This window comes from Odocoileus virginianus, chromosome 13, assembly GCF_023699985.2.
Source record: "Odocoileus virginianus isolate 20LAN1187 ecotype Illinois chromosome 13, Ovbor_1.2, whole genome shotgun sequence".
NCBI lineage: Eukaryota > Metazoa > Chordata > Mammalia > Artiodactyla > Cervidae > Odocoileus > Odocoileus virginianus.
Genome location: NC_069686.1, coordinates 49,992,551 through 50,015,191, shown reverse-complemented (window position 1 = coordinate 50,015,191; position 22,641 = coordinate 49,992,551). Strand labels below are relative to the sequence as shown.

Here is a 22,641-nt window from a genome sequence, read left to right as displayed (position 1 = left end):
AAAAGAGGTTAATTATACCATTCTTCTCAGCCGAATAATAGCAACTGTCCTTTGACTTGATAAGCATGTTCTGGTAGGAAATAGGTGGCCCACTCAAATGGGGAAAATTTAATGAAGGAGCAGTTTATAATACAAAGGAGAGGACAGGGTTAATGGAAACCAATAGTACCTGGCTAGGGACAGTTGGGAGCCTGAGAGTTGATGCCTGTAGGAGCTATTAGAAGAACTCGAAGAAACTAGTTGCAGGTGAGTACCACTCCATTAGAATTGTGGCTCTGGGGAGCAAGGGAACCAACTTTGAAGTGATTTAGAGGATGAACTCTGGTGGAATAAGTACCCTGATCTTTCTTCTCTCTCTGTCTCCTCGTCCTCTGTCAACTTTTTTCTTTCCACTGTGTGCCCCAAACCACCTTTGACCAAAGCTGACCAGAAGCCAGTGAACAAGGTGGCCACTACTACATACCTTCTGTGGTTGGATCTGAGTACAAAGAAAGGACAAAAAGGCAGCAGATGGAAAACATTTCATGGAGGTGGTAGTGGTTTAGTCGCCAAGTCATGTCTAACTCTTGTGACCCCATGGACTGTGGCCCACCAGGCTCCTCTGTCCATGGGATTCTCTAGGCAAGAGTACTGGAGTGGGTTACCATGTTCTTCTCCAGGGGATCTTCCTGACCCAGGGATCGAACCCAGGTCTTCTGCATTGCAGGCAGATACTTTACTGATTGAGCTATAAGGGAAACCCCCAAAGACCTCATACATCTCAAGTTTTAGTCTCCCCTTCCCATAATCTCATTAAAGTGGTAGAAATGGATTTTAAAAGTCCCAATTCTTTGTCCAAAACAGAGTTCCATCCATGATTGAGAGATCTAAACTTGTTTATGAAAGATTCGGTGGACAAAGACTGAAGAGCGTAGAAACAGACCGTGTAGCACAGGAAGACAGGACTTAATATAGCAGAGAGCGGATGGTGATAAAAAAGGAAGTTCATCTGCCCGGAAAGACCCTTTAGAAACATGGTGGCTGATCTGATGGAGGATGGGAGTACGGAGTGGGACAGAAAAAATGCAGGTTATATAAAATCTTTAAATAATGAGGAGAGGCATACAAATAGTGATACAATTATAAAAAAAATGAAAGCTAGTGGAAAATAAATATTCATTGATTACAGAAGAAAGTCAATAGATGATGTCTAAAGTGAATAAAACAGCAAGTGATGACATGTACATATTATTTATAGATTTGGAGGTAACCACAGAAGGACTAAAAACAGAGTTCAGAATATTCTGGAAGGAGGAAGATGGGGAATGGCATGTAGGTCAGTTGCTTCTCACTATAGTAAGTCTTTTTGCATTAATTAGTTTTTAGAAACCATGTGAATATATAATTTTAATAAAAGCCCCTTTTGTTCCTTTTTTTTTTTTTGGCTCCACTTAGTTTGCTGGCTATAGAAATTTCCTTCTTTGTATGGTTAGGTCCATTAGCTATCTTAAAGCTAAAAAATAATTTGGTTTTCTCCTAGGCATCTCTTTCTCTCCATTCTTTATAACCCTCTCTGTGTTCTTCCTCCAGCCACCAGAAGCTCCCTCACACAAGCCCCAGACACGTACATCTTTCTCCTGAATGCAGTTATGTTAACATTCTCTGTTAAGTCCATGCACTCTTACAACTTTGTGTCTTTTCTCAAACTGTTTCTTTGACCTGAAATGGCTTCAGACTTTAATTTTTTTCTTTTTTTTTTGAATTGAAATACAGTTGTGTTAGTTTCTTCTGCAAAGTGATTCAGTTGTATGTGTATATATATGTGTGTATATATATATATATATATTCTTTTTAAAAATATAGTTTTCCCATTATGGTTTATCACAGAATATTGAGTGTAGTTCTCTGTGCTATACAAGAGGATCTTCTTATTTATCCATCCTGTATATAATAGTTTACATCTGCTAATCCCAAACTCCCAATTTTTCTCCCCCGCCACCCTGCCTTGACAACCACAAATCTGTTTTCTATGTCTGTGAGTCTGTCTGTTTCACAGAGGTTCCTTTGTGTCATATTTTAGATTCCACATATAAGCAATATCATCTTGTATCTGTGTTTTGCTTTCTGAAAAAAAAAATTATTTTTCTACTTATCCCTCAAATGCCAGAATAAAATCTACCTTCTCTAGGAACTGTCTTTGGTTTCCCCACATGATTATGCTTTCTTCTGTACTCTCCTAATACTGTGCCAGTGTCTGACACATCTCACTCTGCAAAGCCTCATAACTAGGTGTGTATCTGTCTGCCCCTTCTTCTTTCCATTTCATTGTGAATTCAAGAATTTGTATCTGTGTATCGAGCACAATATCTTACACATGGTAATTGAAATAGTTGCTAAGCACCATTATTGATTTTGGAAGTAGTTGTTGATTAGAAGGCATCTAAAGATTAGAAAATGAATGCCCCACACATTAAAGTGAACATCAGCTGTCTTCTTATCCAGGTGCCCATTAGTACTTCTGTGGTTCAGCAAAATAACCAGGAAGATAATGTTTTGTTCTATTGTAATTTTATTGCCTCTTCTCTAAATTCTAATTATACGCATATTACCTCAGGTTGTGAGGAATAAGAAATCTAATAAACTAATTCCCATAAATAAATATGTTAGTGATGTATTAATTTTAATAAGTGTTTGCATAGTAAAAAGTAGCCTAAAGAAGGAAGTACCCCACCTAAGGGAGAGGATTGCTTTTGGTAAAACGTTAACTCCCTGAGCTGTTGCTTTGAGATCAAAGAGCATTTCTGGGGCCTCTCAGATTATGCTGTGGGACTTTTATGCAAAATATAATATAGATTCTGATTAATTAAAGTATATTATCAGTGGGAAACAATATTCCCATATTAGAACATACAGATTTGAAATCACAGTTAGTAAGTGTGATGTGTCTTTCTCATAGAAGTAAGGCTGAGTATTAATCTCTGGTTTTTTCTTGTTATTTTCATTTCCCAGGTAGTCTTTCCATGGGTCCGTCTTTTTTTCTTCTTTTTCTTTATTCAATTGCTCCCTATCCCTGGACTTTTCTTTGCCTCCACATAAAAGGGCACTATTATTTTATTTTTCCTTTACTTCAGGAAATGCTACAATAAAACAGTCTCGGTATAGGATTATCATCCAAGAAGCAGCCAACGGAGGCCAAGAATGCCCAGATACCTTATTTGAAGAGCGAGAGTGTGAAGATGTGACATTGTGCTCCACATATCGGTAATTAATTGCTTTCAAAATAATCATTAGACCTTAGTATAAGCCATGACCTATTTGCTCTTATATAGTGTGTGGTTATTATATGAAACACTTGTAGTGAGAAATACAAAGAGGTAGTATTTTTTTATCTTCACATATCTCACTATTTTCCCCTTTTCTGGAGTATATTTTGAGAGAGTAAACAGTGTGAAAGTCTAATTTAAAATGAAAAAGGTTAACAACCACTTTTTGATTGCAGTTGAGCTGCTTGACTTCAGCCACCCAGGTAATCAGCTTTCAGGATTAGAATTCAAAGATATGCAGGTTGAGGTCCTTACTGGACACGCACAAACACACAACTTACCTCATTCTATTTTTCTCATCCTAAAGCCTTTAATCAAGCACTAAGAACAAATGTATACTGCCTTAATAGTTGTTTATTTTAGTTCAAAAATGGTTTTGGTTCTCAATTTTTGTCATGTACACATTTTAAGAAATCTTAGGAAAAAAGCTTAACCTATGGGTAATTTTTTGTCTTTAGAAAAAGAAAGTGAGTAACATTTAAACTATATATGTTACCTATATTTGCCCCTCTGGGAAGTAAGTGATTATTATTTATAAAAACAGTACCTGAGGTCTGTGTATTTAGTCATAAACTCTCATTCTTTTAACATAATATTGAAGCACTGCTTTAAAGTACTAATACTTCTGGATTAAATTCAGTCACTGTTGGGTTTTACTGATTTGTGGAAACAAGCCCAGGGTCTTAATAACCGTGTTGTTATCAGCACACTTAAAAATGCCTTTATTCGAAATGTCTAGGGTTTTCCCTGATTGAGAAACTGTATCTTAAATCTATATGATTCAAGAGCTAATTTTTTCTAGAGACTTCCTGGTGGTCCAATGGCTAAGACTCCAAGCTCCCAATGTAAGGGGCCCAGCCTCGATCTCTGGTCAGGGAACTAGATCGCACATGCCACACCTAAGAGTTCACATGCCTCAACTAAAGATCTCACATGCTGTAACAAAGACCTGGTGCAACCAAATAAATAAATAAAAACAAATATGCTTTTTAAATGAGCTAATTTATTCTGGAAAATGTAAGTTTTGTTGTGTTTTGTTTTTTAAGAAGGCCTCCCATTAGCTAGAAAGAAGCCCCAATCATGATCAGTTTCATCATCATTTTCTCCCTTTGTTTCTATCTAACAACCAGTTTGGGAAAGGCATGAATCAGCACTGGAACAAGCCCAGACTGCCAGTATTTCTTCATCAACCGCCAGGCCATTGTGGGAACACTGTCAATATCCATCCTTTTGTGCCACGTTTAAATATTGAAACTTCTAGCTCAGTGAAAGAGCTCTCAGAGAAAGTAGTCAATTGAAAAAAAAAATTAGCCAAATCAAATAATGTTAGACATTTCTGAACCCAGTGCTGTTATAATCAGAGAAAATCTTGGAAACTGTTAGTGGTCTCTCTTCCTACTCTCCACTCTATTTGCCCTCATGTGATCCTTCAGTGTAGCCACTCAATCTTGAACTAGTTTCCATAAATGACCCCCTGCCGTTTTCCCAAGAAATGAGTTCCACTCTGCCTGGATTGCCTGATTGTATCATGTCTCCTGATGCTGATAAGTGTGTCCAACTTATCAGCACGAGTCTCTTAGTCAAACACCCTTGAATTTTGAACATCCAGTTCCTCTTTAGGTTTTGCCTTCCCTTCATTGGTTGGAGAGGCAAGTTAATGTAGACCTTCATCATTTTCTTCTGACTCCCCTTTTCTTTACTCCATTAAGTTGAGACATTCACAATTTAAAACAGAATCACAATGTCTATAGAATTTTTTCTATGAATTTGAGCATTTCCCACCATGTTAATTTTAAGTTAGTGTTAGGGAGAGGAAGTTTTCCCCTCTACGCTTCATGAGTTCTTATAGCTCGCTTAATAATAAAAGTGACATGAGATAGATTATCAAGAGATAGGTTACTATTAAAATGTAACAAGTGTTAATTCATATGCATAGAGATCCCATAGAAATTGAACCTAAGAAGTAGCCAAAGCAGGCAGCTTTTATACTGTTTAGACAAAGAAACAATAAATTAGTAAAGAATTGATGGGATGAAGAAATGTAGGCTTTGGGTGCTCAATCCATGAAAACTCTAAACAGTCTGAGCTTGGGGTAGTAAATTTTAAAAGTACCAAGGTTTATATAGCCTAAATTCCCTAGTGGTAAGGATTTCCTTCTACCTCCAAATGTGGGTGGGAAGGGCACCTCTCAAAGGAGAGAATTATTTTCTGCTTTCAAGGGGAAGTGGAAGGAAGGAGGCAGAAGGAAGGAAGCAGAAGGAAGGGCAGAGTGTCCCTCTTGTGTTGGGCATTTCTTAAGTAACTTTCATTCAAGAGAGGCAATATGCAATTGAGTCATATTTGGGATGGCTGACAATGCAAGCAAAAGGGAAGACAGTGTGGGTGATATACCCCTAAATAGAATTGGCAGTGGGATGTCTCCAAGAGTCTGTGGCTGATCATCTAAGGATTTAGGACTGACAGCTTGCCTGCCCTTTCACATGCAATCTCAGGCATGTCACGTAAGCTCCCTGAGCCCAGGCTTATCCTTCTAAAACTGTGAATCTAACAAGAGTTCTGGACATTTCTCCCTTCTATTTAGCTCACTAAGCTGAATTGAATTCCTTGGTCTCACTTTAGTAAGTATTTTAAGAACTTGAGGGATGTGAGTGAATGACATATCCCAGTTGAAAAGCTAGACTAAACTCCCTTACCATTTCTGTGTCTGTGTTTTAGAATTATACTTAATGAGCCTATGCATCTACAAAGCAAATTTCTAACTACTTAAAAAGTAATAGGTGATTTTTTTTTTTAATGGGGCAGGTTTTTCTGTTGTTTCCTGGTTCCTCACCAGTTCTTCAGTTGTTTTCAATATGGAAGCCACTTGAATGAGGTCACTGATATTTAGTTTTTTTATTTTTACATTTTAATGTACTTTGCTTTATTCTGCAAGACAGTCTGTATCTATCTCTTAACACCCTCACTGCCTCACCTCCAGTAAGTGAGACTCACTTAGTCTAGACAGAGAAGAGGGTGGTGATTGCTGAGATAAACTATGTTAATTAATTAATATGTGGGTTATACTAAGTTATCTTCACATGCTGTATTAATCTATGTTCACATAACTAAGAGGGTTCCTTAAGATGATTTTTCCTGAGGAAAGGAAGTCTACTCCATGTTCTGTTATACATTATTCTTTCTCTGCTGAGATTTCTTTATTATTGTGATAAAAATCATATAACATAAAAGTTACATTTTTACCTTTTTTTTTTTTCTGAATTAGCTTCTTTTAATGGAAGTATAGTTGATTTACAATGTTGTACCAATCCATAATGGAAAAGGATATTAGAAAAAGAATGCATGTATGTGTAAACCTGGACCATCTGGCTATACAGCAGAGATTGCCATCTTAACCATTTTTAAGTGTACAATTCTGTAGTTTTAATTGTGTGCACTCTGATGTACAACAGCTCTCTAGATGTTTTCATCCTGCCACACTGCTCAATAATATTTTTGCCTAATGGTTCTGTTTCATTTTTTTTTTTAATCAGCACCTCTTATCAGAGGTATTGGATTATGTGAAAAAGTACAAAAATGTACTCAGTGAAAGAGCAAAATCTGTGGCTACATTTAGGGTTTGGGTTTTCTGGAACATTCCAAAGACACAGGTTTAAGGGCTCAGGTCATACTCTTCCCTGCAGGTCATAAAAGTATAGTTCTATTCACCTTAAACAAACACACACACACACACACACACACACACACACACACACACACACACATGCAGGGAAGCCAGAAGGATTCCTTACATACTCTTTCCTCTGTGGAGAAGAAATATGGGTCATTCCTCAGAGACAGTTCCAGTTCTCTTCTCTGAGAGAAACTATCACATAGATAAGTCCCTATGGCCTCCTGCCTTGTCTTTACTCTATAACCTATTGAGATGTTTGAGCTACCCTAAAATCCTAGGAAACACCTTGTAAAAATTTTGAAACAGAAAATCAAGTATGAAGGCTTGTACCTAAAATTTTCAGATGTTCACACCTTGATTCTCTAATGCTCAGATAGGACATAGAAATTTTCTCTCTTTGATTTTTTTTTATATTGTTTTTCTTTAAACAATTTTAAGTTCATACAGAGCTAAACCTTCTAGATTTGATCTGTGCCTCTAATGTTTCTTTATGGCCACTTTGCTATATCCACTAAGGCTTATGTGCAAAATGTCCACATTTTTAAAAAATGGAATTACTGCTTTAACTATGGATGTGGGGCAGAGAGACTGATGCCATCCCTAATGTGTGCCAGGGCTCCCTTTTATGACATCGGTTTCAAATCCATTTTTATTGAATTACTACCTTTATGCTTTGGGTTTCAAATTCACCTATTTCCAGTATTTCTTTTGTATGTTTGCCATGGTGAAATTTCTAGTCTGCTGTTCTTTGTCATCACAGATGGAGGCCACAGAAATGGAGCCCCTGTATCCTAGTGCCAGAGTCTGTCAGGCAGGGAGTAATGGGCACCAGTGAAGCCTGCGGAAAGGGGGTGCAAACAAGAGGTAAGGGAATTTCAAAACAGTTTTTCTAATCAAATGTAATTCAAAGTTATATTGCTTTTATAAATTGTTATCTGTTTTTATATTTGGATAAGTTATGATTTTACTGGATTAGATTGTTTATGAGTGCTTGAGTTTAAGGTTGGCATTAGTTAATGCTGATATTAAACCACCTTTTGACCATAACTAGCTAGTGCACCTAGGGACTAATGCAATGTAAGAAAGTATATGTTCTCAGTCATTAGCATACCCTATCTGATGGTCCAAATGCACAATGAATATTAGTCAAAGAATGAAGGGATGTGCTGAAATTGGGTCTGATAATATATTGTACATTTTAGATGCTCATTAATGAATGAATTCATTGCTGAATGAAATCATAGCAATCATGACTTACACCTGATTATTATGTACGTACTTGCTGTATGTTTCATACGGAATATGCATAGAAAGGAAATATTAAAATTTCTGGTGCTTGCTTCAGTAGCACATATACTGAAATTGGGCCAATAGAGAAGATTAGCATTTCTCCTGTATAATGATGACATGCAGATTTGTGATACACTCCATATTTTAAAATTTTTCTGGAAGATCTTGTGAATTGACTTCTGGATCTGCCTATAAGTGCCTTTTATCATCAATGTCTAGAAGGTATGGCATATTGAAATCTCTGAAAAGCACTCAGAAACTCATCAGGTTGCTCACTGTTCTGTTTCATTCAGAATTCGCATGCCAGTGATATAAGGCTTAACAAGAAGGCTTTGTTCTTAAAATCTGACCACTCTGTCACTAAAGGGATGTATATCGCGAAACTCAGGCCTTGTAGGACCAGCTATGTATCACTGGTTTCATAATTCAGCTGAAAAGCATATTGAGAATTATTTCTCTTCCTATTGCATAGGTTATCATATTAGTCAGGATCAGTCAGCCAGCATAACTCCCTTCTTTGTTGATTCTAAAGTGTAAGAAGCCCAATGTGGGTGGGTGGCAGTTTTAAATTCCAGTTCAAGGAAATCATAGCTATGTTTTTAGTGGAAGCATTCCTCCCTCTGGAAATAAGACCTTTAGGGCAACAGAACATGAGACTGCAGAGGAACTGGAAGCAAACATTTTACTAATGGATCACTAGGAGTAAGAGTAAGCTATGTCAGTGCTATCTCCACCCTTGACCCCTGGACCTGTGAATCCTGGATATGGGAGAAAAAAAGGAAAACACCACATGTTGGATGCTTCTGGAAAACTTTTCCCTAGCCCTGCAAGATATTGCCCCCTAACTGGTGCTGTAACTAAGTCTTCAAAAGACCTTTTCACCATTATATCAAACCAGGATGGTGGGGGACTTGGTAAGACCAGTAGAATCAATGAGCATGGGCACATTGCCAGGTCTCAATTTCTGGAAAGTGAGATCCTTGATCCAAAATAATGTTGTGTGGAATATCACGACGATGGACAAGGTGTCCTGTAAGTCCATGGATGGTAGTGTCAACTGAGAAAATGCAGCAGCATGAGAATGGTGACTTAAGTAGCTGAGGAGCTATTCCAGAGAGGAAGTGGGGGAGGTGGATATTATGTATATGTTTATAGTGAAGGGGGATACATTTTATCAAGCACACCTTTTGCCAGAGACTTGCTGCTAGTCTTGAGGAGTAGATGTCTTCGTTAGTGATTTCAGTGCTTTGCTAGATATAAGATGCAAGAATTTGAGCTCACAAAATCTTCTCTTGAAAATACATAACTATCTGAAGGCCTTCTCTGCTAGTTTATCACAGAGCACAGAGTGCCTCATTGCTGATCATTGCCCTGAACTCCTTTCTGAGTGTGTTGAAGGTCAGTGACTGCAGTGGCTAGAGACTTCATCCTTGTAAAGGCAGATGGCAAGTGATCAGTTTTATCTTGCAGTGGGTAATTTTGATAGAAGCATTGCATTCAGGAAAGGCAGATCCTTATCCTATTTGAATAACTACCTATCTGGTAAGAACAAAACACTGCACTTTCTATGATGGAAGTAGTCCAGTGTAATGAACCTGCCACTGTGTAGCTGATCACTTTGGGGAATGGTCCATATTGGGCGCCCAGCACTGGCCCCTGATGCTGGCAGATTGAGCACTCAGACATGACTGCAGCCAAGTTGCCCTGGATGCATGGAATCCCATGATGCTGAGCCCATGCATAGCCTTCCTTCCCATCACCATGGCCACTTTGTGCAGGAGCTCATTAGGTGATGGCAGGGTTAGCTGAGGACAGAGGCTGACTCATATCCACAGAATGGGTCATCCTATCCAATGTTTATTAAAATCTTTCTCAATTGAGGTCAGTCTTTAGGAAGTATTCACATGGGATGCAAATATTGCATACAAATATGTTCACGTTGTTGCCAATTCAGAGAAGTCTATCCACATACCACACATGCCTACCTTCCCTTATCACCGATTTTCTAACTGTGTTCCTTTTGCTGGCCATCCAGCAAAATGATTGGCCACAGCATGTGCATCTGTACTTAATCCCACAGCTGGCCGTTTCTCCTTCCAAGCAAAGTAAACATGCAGTACATGCTGCCTGAAGTTCTATACATCGGGATGACTTCCTTCACTGTCTTTCAGGGATGTCTCAGGAAGGGGTTAGTGTCACAGCTGTCCATTTGGGTGCCCACATATCATGCAGAACCATCCATAAACCAGGTCCAAGTATTCTTTTCCTCTGCTAACTGATGGTAGGAAATTCCCCCATGAGGATGTATGTGCAGACTGGAAGAGAGAGGATAGTTTGGCAAAGGTGTGGACTGTGGGCAGTTGAGCCACTTCTTCATGTAACTTACTGTGCCTTCAGGCCCTCTTTGGGTTTGATGACATATGTACCATGTCCATGTGGTGATGGGGTGCTGCTGTGCATCCAGCTCATGATGGGCAGCTCAGGGTGTGTGGTTAAGCATGCAGCCTCTCTGAAGGCCCAGTAGCTGGCCAAAAGCTGTTTCTCAAATGGAGAGAAGTCCTTTGCAGAGGACGGCAGGGCTGTGCTCCACAATCGGAAGGACCTAAACAGCAATTCACCTATAGGAACCTCCCATATGCCCCACAGAGCATCTGTACCTGCCACTGAGACTTCAGGCACCACTGGATCTGCTGAGCCTGTGGCCCAAGTAGCAGAGCAGCTTTCCCAGCAGCCTGAACCTGTTACAGAGTTTGTTTATTTGATTGTTTTTCTTTCTTGGACCCCACTCAAAACTAGCAGCTTTTCAGATCCCTTGGCAAATGGGCTGGAGTTACACACCCAAATGAGGACTGTGTTGCCTCCAAAATCTGAAGAGACACAGTATGCTAGATGCTATATCTCTATTTCAGTTGTAGAAAGGGCCATATATAATAAGGTGTCTTTCCCTTAGAAGGGGTTCTCAGCATGCCTCACATGGCTGGACCTTCAGACCTTTCACTGGAGTTGAAAGCCCCTGAACTTTCTCAGGGCTTCCTTGGTGGCTCACATGATAAAGAATCTGCCTGCAACGCAGGATACCTGGATTCAGTCCCTGGGTCAGAAAGATCCCCTGGAGGAGGGCATGGCAACCCATTCCAGTATTCTTGGCTGAAAAATTCCATGGACAGAGGATCCTGGCAGTTACAGTCCATGGGGTCACATGAACTTTCTCAAATTTATTTATAGCTCTCTGACAAGAAAATGTCTTGCCAGTGAGTCTAGAGTTGTTTCTTCTTGCTCATTATGTCCAATCAGGATAAAGTCACCAGTGTAATGGGTCAGTGTGATATCTTGTTGAAGGAAAAGTGATTGAGCTTGGGTTAGAATTCAGTCCCTAATAGCTATAACTTGGAAATGATGTCCTTGTCGGAACATTTGCAGATGTAAATTTGATGTGCAAGACAGTTAGATTTAGGACTTTTCAGAGGCTGTACAATGGCTATGAATTACAGGAAGGAACCACTTCCTAATAACATTTTGTTTCCCTGCGTCAGAAAATTGTTATAATAATATAATCTTGTTATTCCAAGGCTTGTACTTACTTTCTGTTGCAAAGTTGTTATTAAATATTTAGATCAGCAAAATCTACATAAATGAAGTATTTTAAAAATGGTTTCTTTGGGACTTCTGTGACCGTCCAGGGGTTAACACTCCATGCTTCCAACACAGGGAGTGTTTGATCCCGAGTTGTAGAACTAAGACCCCTTATGCCATGCTGCACAGCCAAAAATAAAATGGTACCTTTGTACAGGACACAGTGTAGCTGTATGTTGACCTAGACTTTGATGCTCTGTGATACTAGAGATAATTATGGTTTGTTTCAATTGCAAAATCATTTAGTGAATTCTGCAAAGACATTGCTCTTAAATTATTTAGAAAGTTATCCTATAGTAGCAAATTGTTGTATCTATCTTAGAAGTGTTTTAAATGGATTCTAGCTGGAGCCCAGATAGTCCTTCAAAGTAGACAAAGTAGATAGATACCTGTTGTTCAGTCACTAAGTTACATCTAACTCTTCGTGACCCTATGGTCTGCAGCCCTCCAGGCTTCCCTGTCCTTCACCATCTCCTGGAGTTTGCTCAAACTTATTTCCATTGATTTGGTGATGCCATCCAACCATCTTATCCTCTGTTGCCTCCTTCTCCTCCTGCCCTTAATCTTTCCCAGCATCAGGGTCTTTTCTAATAAGTCGACTCTTCACATCAAATGACTAAATTATTGGAGCTTCAGCTTCAGCATCAGTCAGTCCTTCCAATGAATATTCAGGGTTGAATTCCTTTAGGATTGACCGATTTGATCTCCTTTCTATCCAAGGAACTGTTAAGGGTCTTCTCCAACACCACAGTTCAAAAGCATCAATTCTTCAGTCTCAGCATTCTTTCTGTTTTCCCCAAGTTAGACCCCAACATCAGAGAATTCCTAATCTTGGCTTGTTTGGAAATTTGCACTTCTAAATCAATAGGATGAGTCTCTGGTTTTAAGAGAGTGGAACAAATGTATTTCTACTCCATTCTTTTCTCTAAAATTACTTCAAAACCAACAAGAAAAACATGAAAGAGTAACAAAAATGTAAACTTCAATGAGATAAATTTTTTTATAAAATTGTTCCAGAGAACAAGAAGCACAATAAGCTCACTTTCAAGCAAATTTAGGAGTCATCTATAAACTCAGTCATATGATGTGGAAAGTGGATGGAGATACAAGTAAAATATGGGGTAACATCTTATGGAAAATTCTGAACAAACTTTTTGGCAAATCCAGTAATTTGCCGAGCAGGGTTATACGTGTGTATGGTGATGGAGGGTTGACGAGAAACAAGGTCCTCTGGCCTGAACAACTCCAAAAATGCACTACCTTCTACAGAAGAAAGTGTAGAAGGAAGTGCAAGGCTGTATGTGAGCGTGTGTGTGCACACATGCGTGTATGTGTTGGGGGTGGGGGCAAAATCAGGAGCTTTTGAGAGTCTGACTAAAGAGCCGTGTACACTCGCTACACCCTGCCCCTTACCCTGGAGAGTCAGGCTCCCACCTTTTCCTATTCGTGTAGGAGCCTGGAGGGTTTTTTTGCAGATGTAGAACCAGGGAGGTTGTGGATTTCGGACTACAGTCAGAGGGTGAAGCAGCCAAGAGGCTGCGTGAAGTCAGGAGGATCAAAGTGAGGAACTGGGAGATGCTCAGACCCCTCCTCCACTGCCATAAGATGCTGGTCGGGTGTGGCTTTTACACCCTTCTGTCCCATGGAGGCCCAGCAACCTGGGAGCACTTACCATTTACATTTTTCTTTGAGGATTTTTTTTGAATCACAGAGGGAACATGAATTCAGACCGTAACCTAGAAATGCCAGCTTGGGATTATAAATTCTCACAAAACAGTTTGGTCCCCTCACCATCACGGATTAAATTGTAGACATACAAGTGGCCATGGCAAATGTGTTACTTGGCATGTTTCTTTCCAGTCTGTCCTTACACTGAGGGCCAGCCTTTGTGGTCATCACTTCTGGCATGGAGTATTTTATGAAATTCCTCATAACAGGCCTTAAAGCCATGAAAGTGGAAACTTAAGTCTCCAAGATTTTCTAGAAACCCTGAGGATGAAGTTTGTCTCTCTTGTGTACCTTGCATCCTGAGCTTTTGCTTTTCTTGTGCTTTATTGGTTCCTTTCCTCTGGGCTAACCCTGCGATCTATTTAGAATGGATATATTTTACCCAATGTCCTTTTTTTTTCTTTTTCACGAAGAAAGCTTTTTATGATTTCTAAGCAATTATGCCACCCCAAACAGAAGTGCTCCTTATTTTATCTTACTATGTTTATATTGCTCAGTAAGAATACCTTTGTATAATACTTTTTACTCAAAAACAGGAAAACAAAGTATAGAAGGGCAAATAGAATTACAGCTGTCACTTAATATCTATACAGTCTTCAAGGAAATGGGCATTCAGATTCCTTTGTCCTATGTCATCCTTCAAGGAAAGACTGGGTATTCTCTCTACACAGCTTCTTGTGCTTGATCTGAATTAAGGAGGGATGATAGGGACTTCCCTGATGGTCCACTGGCTAAGACTTTGCTCTCCTAATGCAGGGGACCTGGGTTCAATCCCAAGTCAAGGAATTAGATCCCACATGCCGCAACTAAAGATCCTGCAGGCCACAACTAAGATGCAGCACAGTCAAATAAATAAATAAATATAAAAATAATTGTATAAAAAAGAAGGAATGATAGCTCAGCTTCTATGGAAAATCAAAGTATAAGAGGAAGAAACCTAGATATTCCAGTGTACTTTGATGTGTCTACCCTTCATAGGGTAGAATATCAGTACTAAAACAAGAATGAGTAAGAATGTGGGCATGTTAGAAGGGGAGTGAGTTTGTCTGTGGATACTGTAGTCTGATTCTTGTTTTGCTATTCACAGTGACTACTCTAAAGCTAGTTTAATGGACTTAGCAGTATGTTTCTTTAGGATAGTGCTTTCCTCTCATTCAGAAGTTTGTGGGTATACTCTATCATAGCAGAGCGTCTTGACATCTATGACACTGTAATGGATACAGAGTAAGTACTGGAGATCAAAATTGTGCTGCCTTAGATATTCGTGACTTCCATGAAGTACATGCGTTCTCTTTTGGTTTGTTCTCACTGAATAATGTTTATGGGGACCAAGGGAGGCAGATCTCTAATGTTCTATCAAATCTTTTTGTTCTTCCTTAAATTGGTTTATCACCATGAGAGGCATAGACTTCTTCCACAATAGTCTAGATGGAACCTGTGTGTTTTCATTTTGTTCAGAGGATCTCATTATTTTTTTTAAATTGAGTTATAATAAACACAGTATTGTATTAGTCTCATGTGTACCACATAGTGATTTGGTATTTTTATTCATTCATTTTATTCATTATTCATTGTGAAATGATCTCAGCAATAAGATCGGTTATCATCCATCACCATATAAAGTTGTTACCTTAGAGCCTGTATTCTCTATGTGTACATTACAACCCCCTGACTTATTTTATAGTGGTAATCTGTACTTTTAATGAAGGGTTCTCTTTAAAAGTTTTGATGTATGATGCAGGGCGACCAAAGTCTGTGCTCTGTGAAAACCTGGAAGGATGGGGTAGGGAGGGAGGTGGGAGGAGGGTTCAGGAGGGCGGGGACACATGGATGCCTATGGCCAATTCATGTTGATGTGTGGCGAAAACCATCACAGCATTATAATTATCCTTCAATTAAAATAAAGATTTTTTTTTTTTTTACTTTTTTTAAAGGTGTTCTTCCGGGGGGGGGGGGGGTGGGGAACTTGGACAAAGTAATCCACTTTCAGTGTAAGTTCCGGGTTACTTTTATTTTAAAAGTCAAAGAGTTAGAAATAGGTAGGATGATGTTAGGGCTTCTCTAGGGGCTCTGTCGGAGAAGGCAATGGCACCCCACTCCAGTCCTCTTGCCTGGAAAATCCCATGGACGGAGGAGCCTGGTAGGCTGCAGTCCATGGGGTCGCAAAGAGTCAGACACGACTGAGCGACTTCACTTTCACTTTTCACTTTTATGCATTGGAGAAGGAAATGGCAACCCACCCCAGTGTTCTTGCCTGGAGAATCCCAGGGATGGGGTTGCACAGAATCAGACACGACTGAAGGGACTTAGCGGTAGCAGTAGTGGCTCTGTGGTAAAGAACCCGCCTGCCAGTTTAGGAGACTCAGGAGACACAGGAGACTAGGATTCCATCCCTGGGTCAGGAAGATCCCCTGGAGAAGGAAATGGCAACCCACTCCCATATTCTTGCCTGGAGAATCCCATTGGACAGAGGAGCCTTGCTACAGTCCATGGAGTCACAAAGAGTCGGACATGACTGAGTGCACACAGATATGCACGCAGATACATATGAGGATTAAGTTAAGTTTGCTAATATCCTTTCATTTTAAGAATTTAAGAGAATATCTCTGAATAATTGAACTTTTTAATCTCCAGGTGGAGGCAGTCATAGTACTTTAGCCGTATAAGTTGCACAAATTTATTTTTTGTCATATTCATCTACATAGATCACAGCAAAAAATTGTTTCAGTGGATTCAGAGAGGGAAACAAATATACAGAATTTATGACTGAATGATAGTCAAAGACAAAGATTGTCACTGTCATCTCTATCTTTATGTTTGGTGAAGGAGGGAGAGGGGAAAGATAACTTCTTCCATTAGCTTCAAAACTTGAACAAAAATGAGCTACATTAGCTATGAACTGTGGGCATTTCCAGGAGAGAGTCAAGAGTAACTCTAGCTACCTCCAGAACTCTGTCCACAGATGTAACTGCTTCTTAAATGATTAAAGATATTTGGTGATATCTTTCCTGTCTATTTCAAGAAGGGAGTACATGACACCACTTGCAACCCCATATCAACTAGGGTTTCCAATCTGGACAATGAGAAACACTATTTTCAAAAACTTTCATATTTTCATTTTTGGTAGCTGTGAGCTCATCTCATAGATAAGAAGTTATCCAACCCCAGGATTCTTTGTATCAACTATCATTCTTGGAGGAATTTGTAACTTCAGTTCTGACTTCAACATCAGAATAACCAGTTGGAAGACATGATGTTCTTTGTTAATTTGTCTTACTAATCATCACCTGATATGGAAACAATTTATTATAAAGATTCTAAGAAACTTTAAAAATCTCTTTCAAATATAATGTTAAAGTACATAAATTAAAAAAAAATCAGGTTAGAGTGTAGAAATTAAATTGACAATGTAGGGCAGCTCTCTAAGTGAAAATATCTTGGATTTTAACAAAACAGCAGATTTTATAATACAGTAGGCATTGGATTAGAGAGTAAAATGTGGGACTTATAGCAAAGATTGCATTTTAATAAGTGAATAATGATACTGAGTGATTATTTTTCATTTTCTTTGCATGTTTTAGGGTAGGATTAGCTATGTGGCTTTCATGGTTCCTGCAGGTAAAATATGCACATTTTTTCAAAAATTGGCAATAAATTAGAAATAAATATTAAAGGAGGTGAGTGACCTAAGGCATGGGCATGATGCTTTAGTTAATGTAATGTGAACTAAAATTCAGAGATGTTGTCTCATGCCTGCCTCTCTATTTTTAACATAATAAGCTATAAGGCAAAGCACAAAGTAACTCCTCTGTCCACCTCCACCCCACCCGTATCACCAGCAGGTATTTTTCCCTGATGGAATGAGGAGTGGAGGGTGGGAAGGGATTTTTTCCCCCCTTTTTAGGAATACAGTTATTTGCTAAACCAGGAGCAATAATTTTCTCTTTTGACTTGCATGGCTCTTAGTTACAGAATTATCTTCCCTTCAGGAATGTAATATGAATTTCAAAGTCTACTGCAAGCTGTGTGAATGTAATAGGATTATGCTTCTCTTGTTCAGGACCAGAATTCAGTATCTTCAAGTATATATAAATCTCCAGGCCTCCCTAAGCTCTCAGGTTCCTAAGGTCAAGGTATTCATTTCTATTTAGCCCAGGAGCTATTTTGGGGTTGTATCAGAAGGAGGTTAAGTTTGCATTTTTATTTGCATTTCTAAAGGAAACGGAAACCTCAGCACTCCTCTAGCAGCAGCAAGAGGAGAATGAGCCCTCTTACATAAAAAGCTCTAAAAACTAACAGAAGAGCGACAAAACTCAGACAGACCTCTGCTCTGGATTTGAATATGGTTGACTCTTGAGTAAGATGGGTTTGAAATACACGGGTCCACTTACAAGCAGATACTTTTCAATAAGCATAAAGGTAGCTCTCCATATTCATGGGTTTCATATCCAAAGATTCAACCAACTGTGGATCAAGTCTTCATTTTGTGACTGGTTGAATCCACAGATTAGGCATTGGTTTGATCAGTGGATTCAGAGGATCATTTTATATAAAGGACTTGAGCATTAGTGGATTTTGGTATCTGAGTGGAGCTCCCGGAACCAAAGCCTCTCATACACCAAGGATTGACTGTGGTTTCGAAAGAGGTAAAACAAGTGCCTTTTTTAGGCCAGTCACGTTTTGAAGGATTCACATGGTAAGACACAAAGCATCTTTTGACCCGGATGCATGCGTGTGTGTGCGCTCAGCTGCCTCAGCCCTGTCTGACTCTGTGTGACCCTATGGACTGCAGCCCGCCAGGCTCCTCTGTCTATGGGATTTTCTTAGGTAAGAATACTGGACTGGGTTGCCATTTCCTCCTCCAGAGGATCTTCCCGACCCAGGGATTGAACCCATATCTCTTGTGTCTCCTGCATTGCAGATGGATTATTTTAACCCCTGAGCCACCTGGGAAGCTGTGAGGAATGATAATTAAAACTCTACTACAGTCAATTAAACTCAGTAGGTTTAAGGATGATCAACCTCAGAACAAGATCCTGAAAAGGAGAAACTCAAAGCAAGAAGGCTGGGTTGGGATCAACCAAGGCTTTGTAATTACACCACAAAGGGTTTTGAAAGCCTATGCCACAGTAGTAACTTTGGGAATGGATCAGAGGGAATATACATAAAAGGAATTTTATGGAAAAATAAGAATGTATAGCTACAAGTATACACAGTGTTGTGCTGTGCTTAGTCACTCAGTCGTGTCCAACTCTTTGCAACCTCATGGACTGTAGCCCATCAGGCTCCTCTATCCATGGGAATTCTCTAGGCAAGAGTACTGGAGTGGGTTGCCATGTTCTCCTCCAGGGGATCTTCCCAATCCAGGTATCGAACCCAGGTCTTCCACATTGCAAGCAGATTCTTTACCACTTGAGCCACCAGGAAAGCTTCATTTATATACAGAGTTAAGGATAATGAGGACTTTAAAAGATTCAATGGTTTTAAAATGTCCAGTGAAAACAGTATCATCACAAAAATTTGACATAAGTGACATAAATACCAACATAAAAATGGGAAGGAGAGAGAGACAGGAGAGAGATACACAATATTTGAGTATTGTTAAAAAAAAAAATCAACCTAGTAGATTTGAAGATGTAGTTGTCTTTTAGCCCATCTAACAACTAGCAGGGTGCTCCAAGGAGTTGTACAAATTAAAAGATTTATATAGAAAGAAGGATGAGGCAAGGGAGTTATTAACAAAAGAAAAGAAAGGATTTTGAGGCCAGGACTTTCATTTTGTGGGGGAGAAGGGATGTTAGAGTTGTGTCATACAGATTTCTTCTTCCTCTGGGGTTACAGAGGCCTCATGTGGCAGATTACTTCATTGGTGTAGACCAGACAATTCTAGACTGGTAATTTTCTGGAAAAGGTCAAAAGTTCAATTGTGTCATATATTAAATCCAGATTTGCCATCATGGGCTTTAGCACAAGTAACACCATTTTGGCCCTGTGCTTTTCTCTTTAATAATTACCCCCTTTTGATCAGATTATCAGCCTAACTGAGCAAGATGCTAAAAATTTAAGGCCTTAGCATTAGTCTCAGCTACTGCTTTGTTGTTCTTTGGTGTAGTAATCATAGGTCATGATGTTTTTGCTGAACCATAATGTTATTCACAGGTCACAACTTCAGATCCACAATTTTTATGTTGGTTATTCTCATTGCTTCTTTTCTGATGTTTTGGTCTTAGGGAGATGGTGTTCCTGCTGGTCATGGCTGCAAACATGCATTTGAAACCAGGGGAGGATACAGTGCACCAGGGGGATTATTATTCTTATAAACAGGATAATTTCCAGTGTTTGCAGTGCATTTCAGAGCCCTGGTCTCCAAGACCCAAACCAGTCAAAGAAACCCTTTGAAGGAGTCACCCTTTAAGCTAAGTGCCTTACTCACTGATCTTACATACTTGAGTTTCAGCTTCCTCAGAAATGTCAATCCAGATACAGCAAGTACAGGCACCTCCTTGCTCAGCCCAGGAATGATCAAGAGCTATCCTATTATCAAAAACAAGCGTGGCCTGAGAGTCCAATAGTCTTTTTGGAGGAAGCTAATATCTCCATAATGGAATCTGCAGTGTCTCCTAAGAGTTAAGGAAATGTTCCTGATTATAATCTCATTTGTTATTAACTCTTAACCGGGGAAGTGGAGTCCTGCCAGAGGAATCAGTTCCTGAATCTTGAATGCCTCCTGGTGGGTCCTTCCTTGAGCCCTTAGGAGCATAGTTAGATAGCCTAAGATGGGAGCCAGCCATCTAGGCATTGATAGGCCTAAGGAGAATAAGGAGAATGACTACTACCACAATCACAAGACTTGTCAGTGCACAGTTCATTCCTGTTTGGAGGTATAATGAATGGCTTCATTCACAAGGACTGCTGTGTTTACCCATTCAAGTCAGGAGTCAATCAGATTTTTAGCACACATTGGAAGACAATGTCCTAGCCTGAAATAGAGTCATCCTAAATTCTAGAGGTTGCTCCTTCATACCCCTGTACAATGCCTTACAGAAATGACAGCCTTATCTTCCCAGGCCAATGAAAATGTGAAGGAAAAAAAAAAATAAGAAAGGAAGGTTTTCATGTTTAGCTAAAGGAGGAAGTGTTGATCTGGCATCTCGAACTGAAGCAGTCTATCTACATTGATGTCAGCTATTTCCCTTCCTTGAGTCAGTGGTCTCCAGCATTTGCATAAGATCAGGTGTCAGGTGGAGTCCTCCTGAACTGTGAGATGTGTCAGTACATTCTAGTTTTGCAGCAATGTCAATGGTCAGGAGCTCGTGGTGAGGTCCTTTCCAGTGGGGCTTTAGGGCTGTCTTTAAGTTCCCTTCCAGATCAGAAGGATGGGAGAAAATTGGAAACATTAGTTTGGTGAGTTGTAACCAGATATTTGAGGAAGCTAGAAAAATTCAAGATCCAAGCTCACAGGTATCCAACAAAATCTCAAAGATAATTAACAGGACTAGAATCTAATATTTGCAAAGTTGGAAACAGTTTTTCTCTCTACAATTACTCCCATTTTTTACCAAGTATAATCACAATGAAACTCATTTGTTTATATATAACTTAGCCTAGTTGTTTTTTATTATTATTTATTTTTAATTGAAGGATAATTACTTTACAGAATTATGTGGGTTTTTGCCAAACATCCAACATGAATCAGCCATATATACACATATCCATAGGTATCCCTTCCTCTTGAGCCTCCTTCCCATCTTCCTCCTATCTCACCCCTCTCGGTTGTTACAGAGCCCTGGTTTGAGTTCCCTGAGTCTTGTAGCAAATTCCCACTGGCTATCTATTTTACATATAGTAATACAAGTTTCCATGTTGCTGCCGAGTTATTGATATAAGTGAAGCAAGAATAATGATTGATCATAAAAATTATCTTTTAAGACAGCTTTGCTGAAACCTTATAAGCCAGGGATCAGGTTGATTTTTCCAAGCAGTTGCTTAAAGCTCTATGGTCATATGTGAGTCTGTTGACAACTCTCTCAAAGATGACATTGCAGTCAAAGTGATGGGGATAAAGTTAGTCTTTCTAATTGTGCCCTATTACAAGGAGAACAGATTCTTACTAAACTTTTGTAGACAAATATATTGTCATGAAAATAATGCTGAAAATTTCTGAATTTTGGAGGGATCAGATAGGAAGAAAACATCAGTGTTTCATCATTGTAAAGCATAGTTTACCAGGTTCATGTAAGTCATAAATAGCTTAAGAGAAAAGGTCTCCTTAAATCTGGAAAAAATGAAACAGCGCATCCTCCTCAGTTTGGTTTACTGGTTTAATGTAACTACTACTTGTTCTGCTTGAATTCAGTCTTTCCATTAGTTCTGCCCGTCTTGCCTGGTGATTGAGGGTGACAGGGCAGTGATAATTCCCAGCAGTTTGCCAGGTTTTCATTAAGGCTGATATGATTTGCCCAATGAAGTGGTACCTTGATCACTGGAGATAGTGGAAGGTGTATCCCAATCGAAAAACACATTTTCTAATGCTTTCTTTGCCACTGTGAGGACCCCAGCCTTGTGACAGGGGATGGCTTCAACCCATTCAGAGAACATGCATACATACAATGAGAACACCCTGAAAATTCACGCTAAGTGAAATTTGAAGAGATTTCTGCTGTAGATGTTCAAAGGGTCCCCACGGAGGTTATTCAAGACCTCTAAGGATGAAAATAGTTTTGCTTAAAGGTACTATAATAGATGAAGAAATGCAAAGACCTAAAAATGGGGTTTACCAGAGGGTCAGGAAGAACTAACTAATTGGGTTTGCCATAGTTTAAACTGTTAGTCTCATTTATGATTATTGTTTACTCTTCTTAATTTCTCTGATTCAAGAGCAGATGGTTGCCATGTTACAAGGACATCAGGATGGCAAAAGTTTGGTAATGAGAGATCATTTTTTTGCAGAAGCAGAATGAACTTTATCCACCTGTGCCACAGTCATTACAGATTCTATTGCTGCTGCTTTTATATGAA

General features: G+C 39.3%; 1 protein-coding gene and 1 non-coding gene across 2 annotated transcripts in view; both read left to right on the top strand.

Moving 5' to 3' along the window:
- Window positions 1-22,641, top strand: part of THSD7B (thrombospondin type 1 domain containing 7B) — a 970,494-nt gene that overhangs the window by 565,914 nt on the left and 381,939 nt on the right. The window contains exons 11-12 of the mRNA XM_070476270.1: window positions 3,111-3,240; window positions 7,733-7,836. Coding sequence (XP_070332371.1) covers window positions 3,111-3,240; window positions 7,733-7,836 — 234 coding nt within the window. The remainder of the gene's footprint in view (window positions 1-3,110; window positions 3,241-7,732; window positions 7,837-22,641) is intronic.
- On the top strand, window positions 8,305-8,409 carry LOC139038099 (U6 spliceosomal RNA). Its single transcript, XR_011491046.1, has one exon. It is a non-coding gene; the product is annotated as a U6 spliceosomal RNA (small nuclear RNA).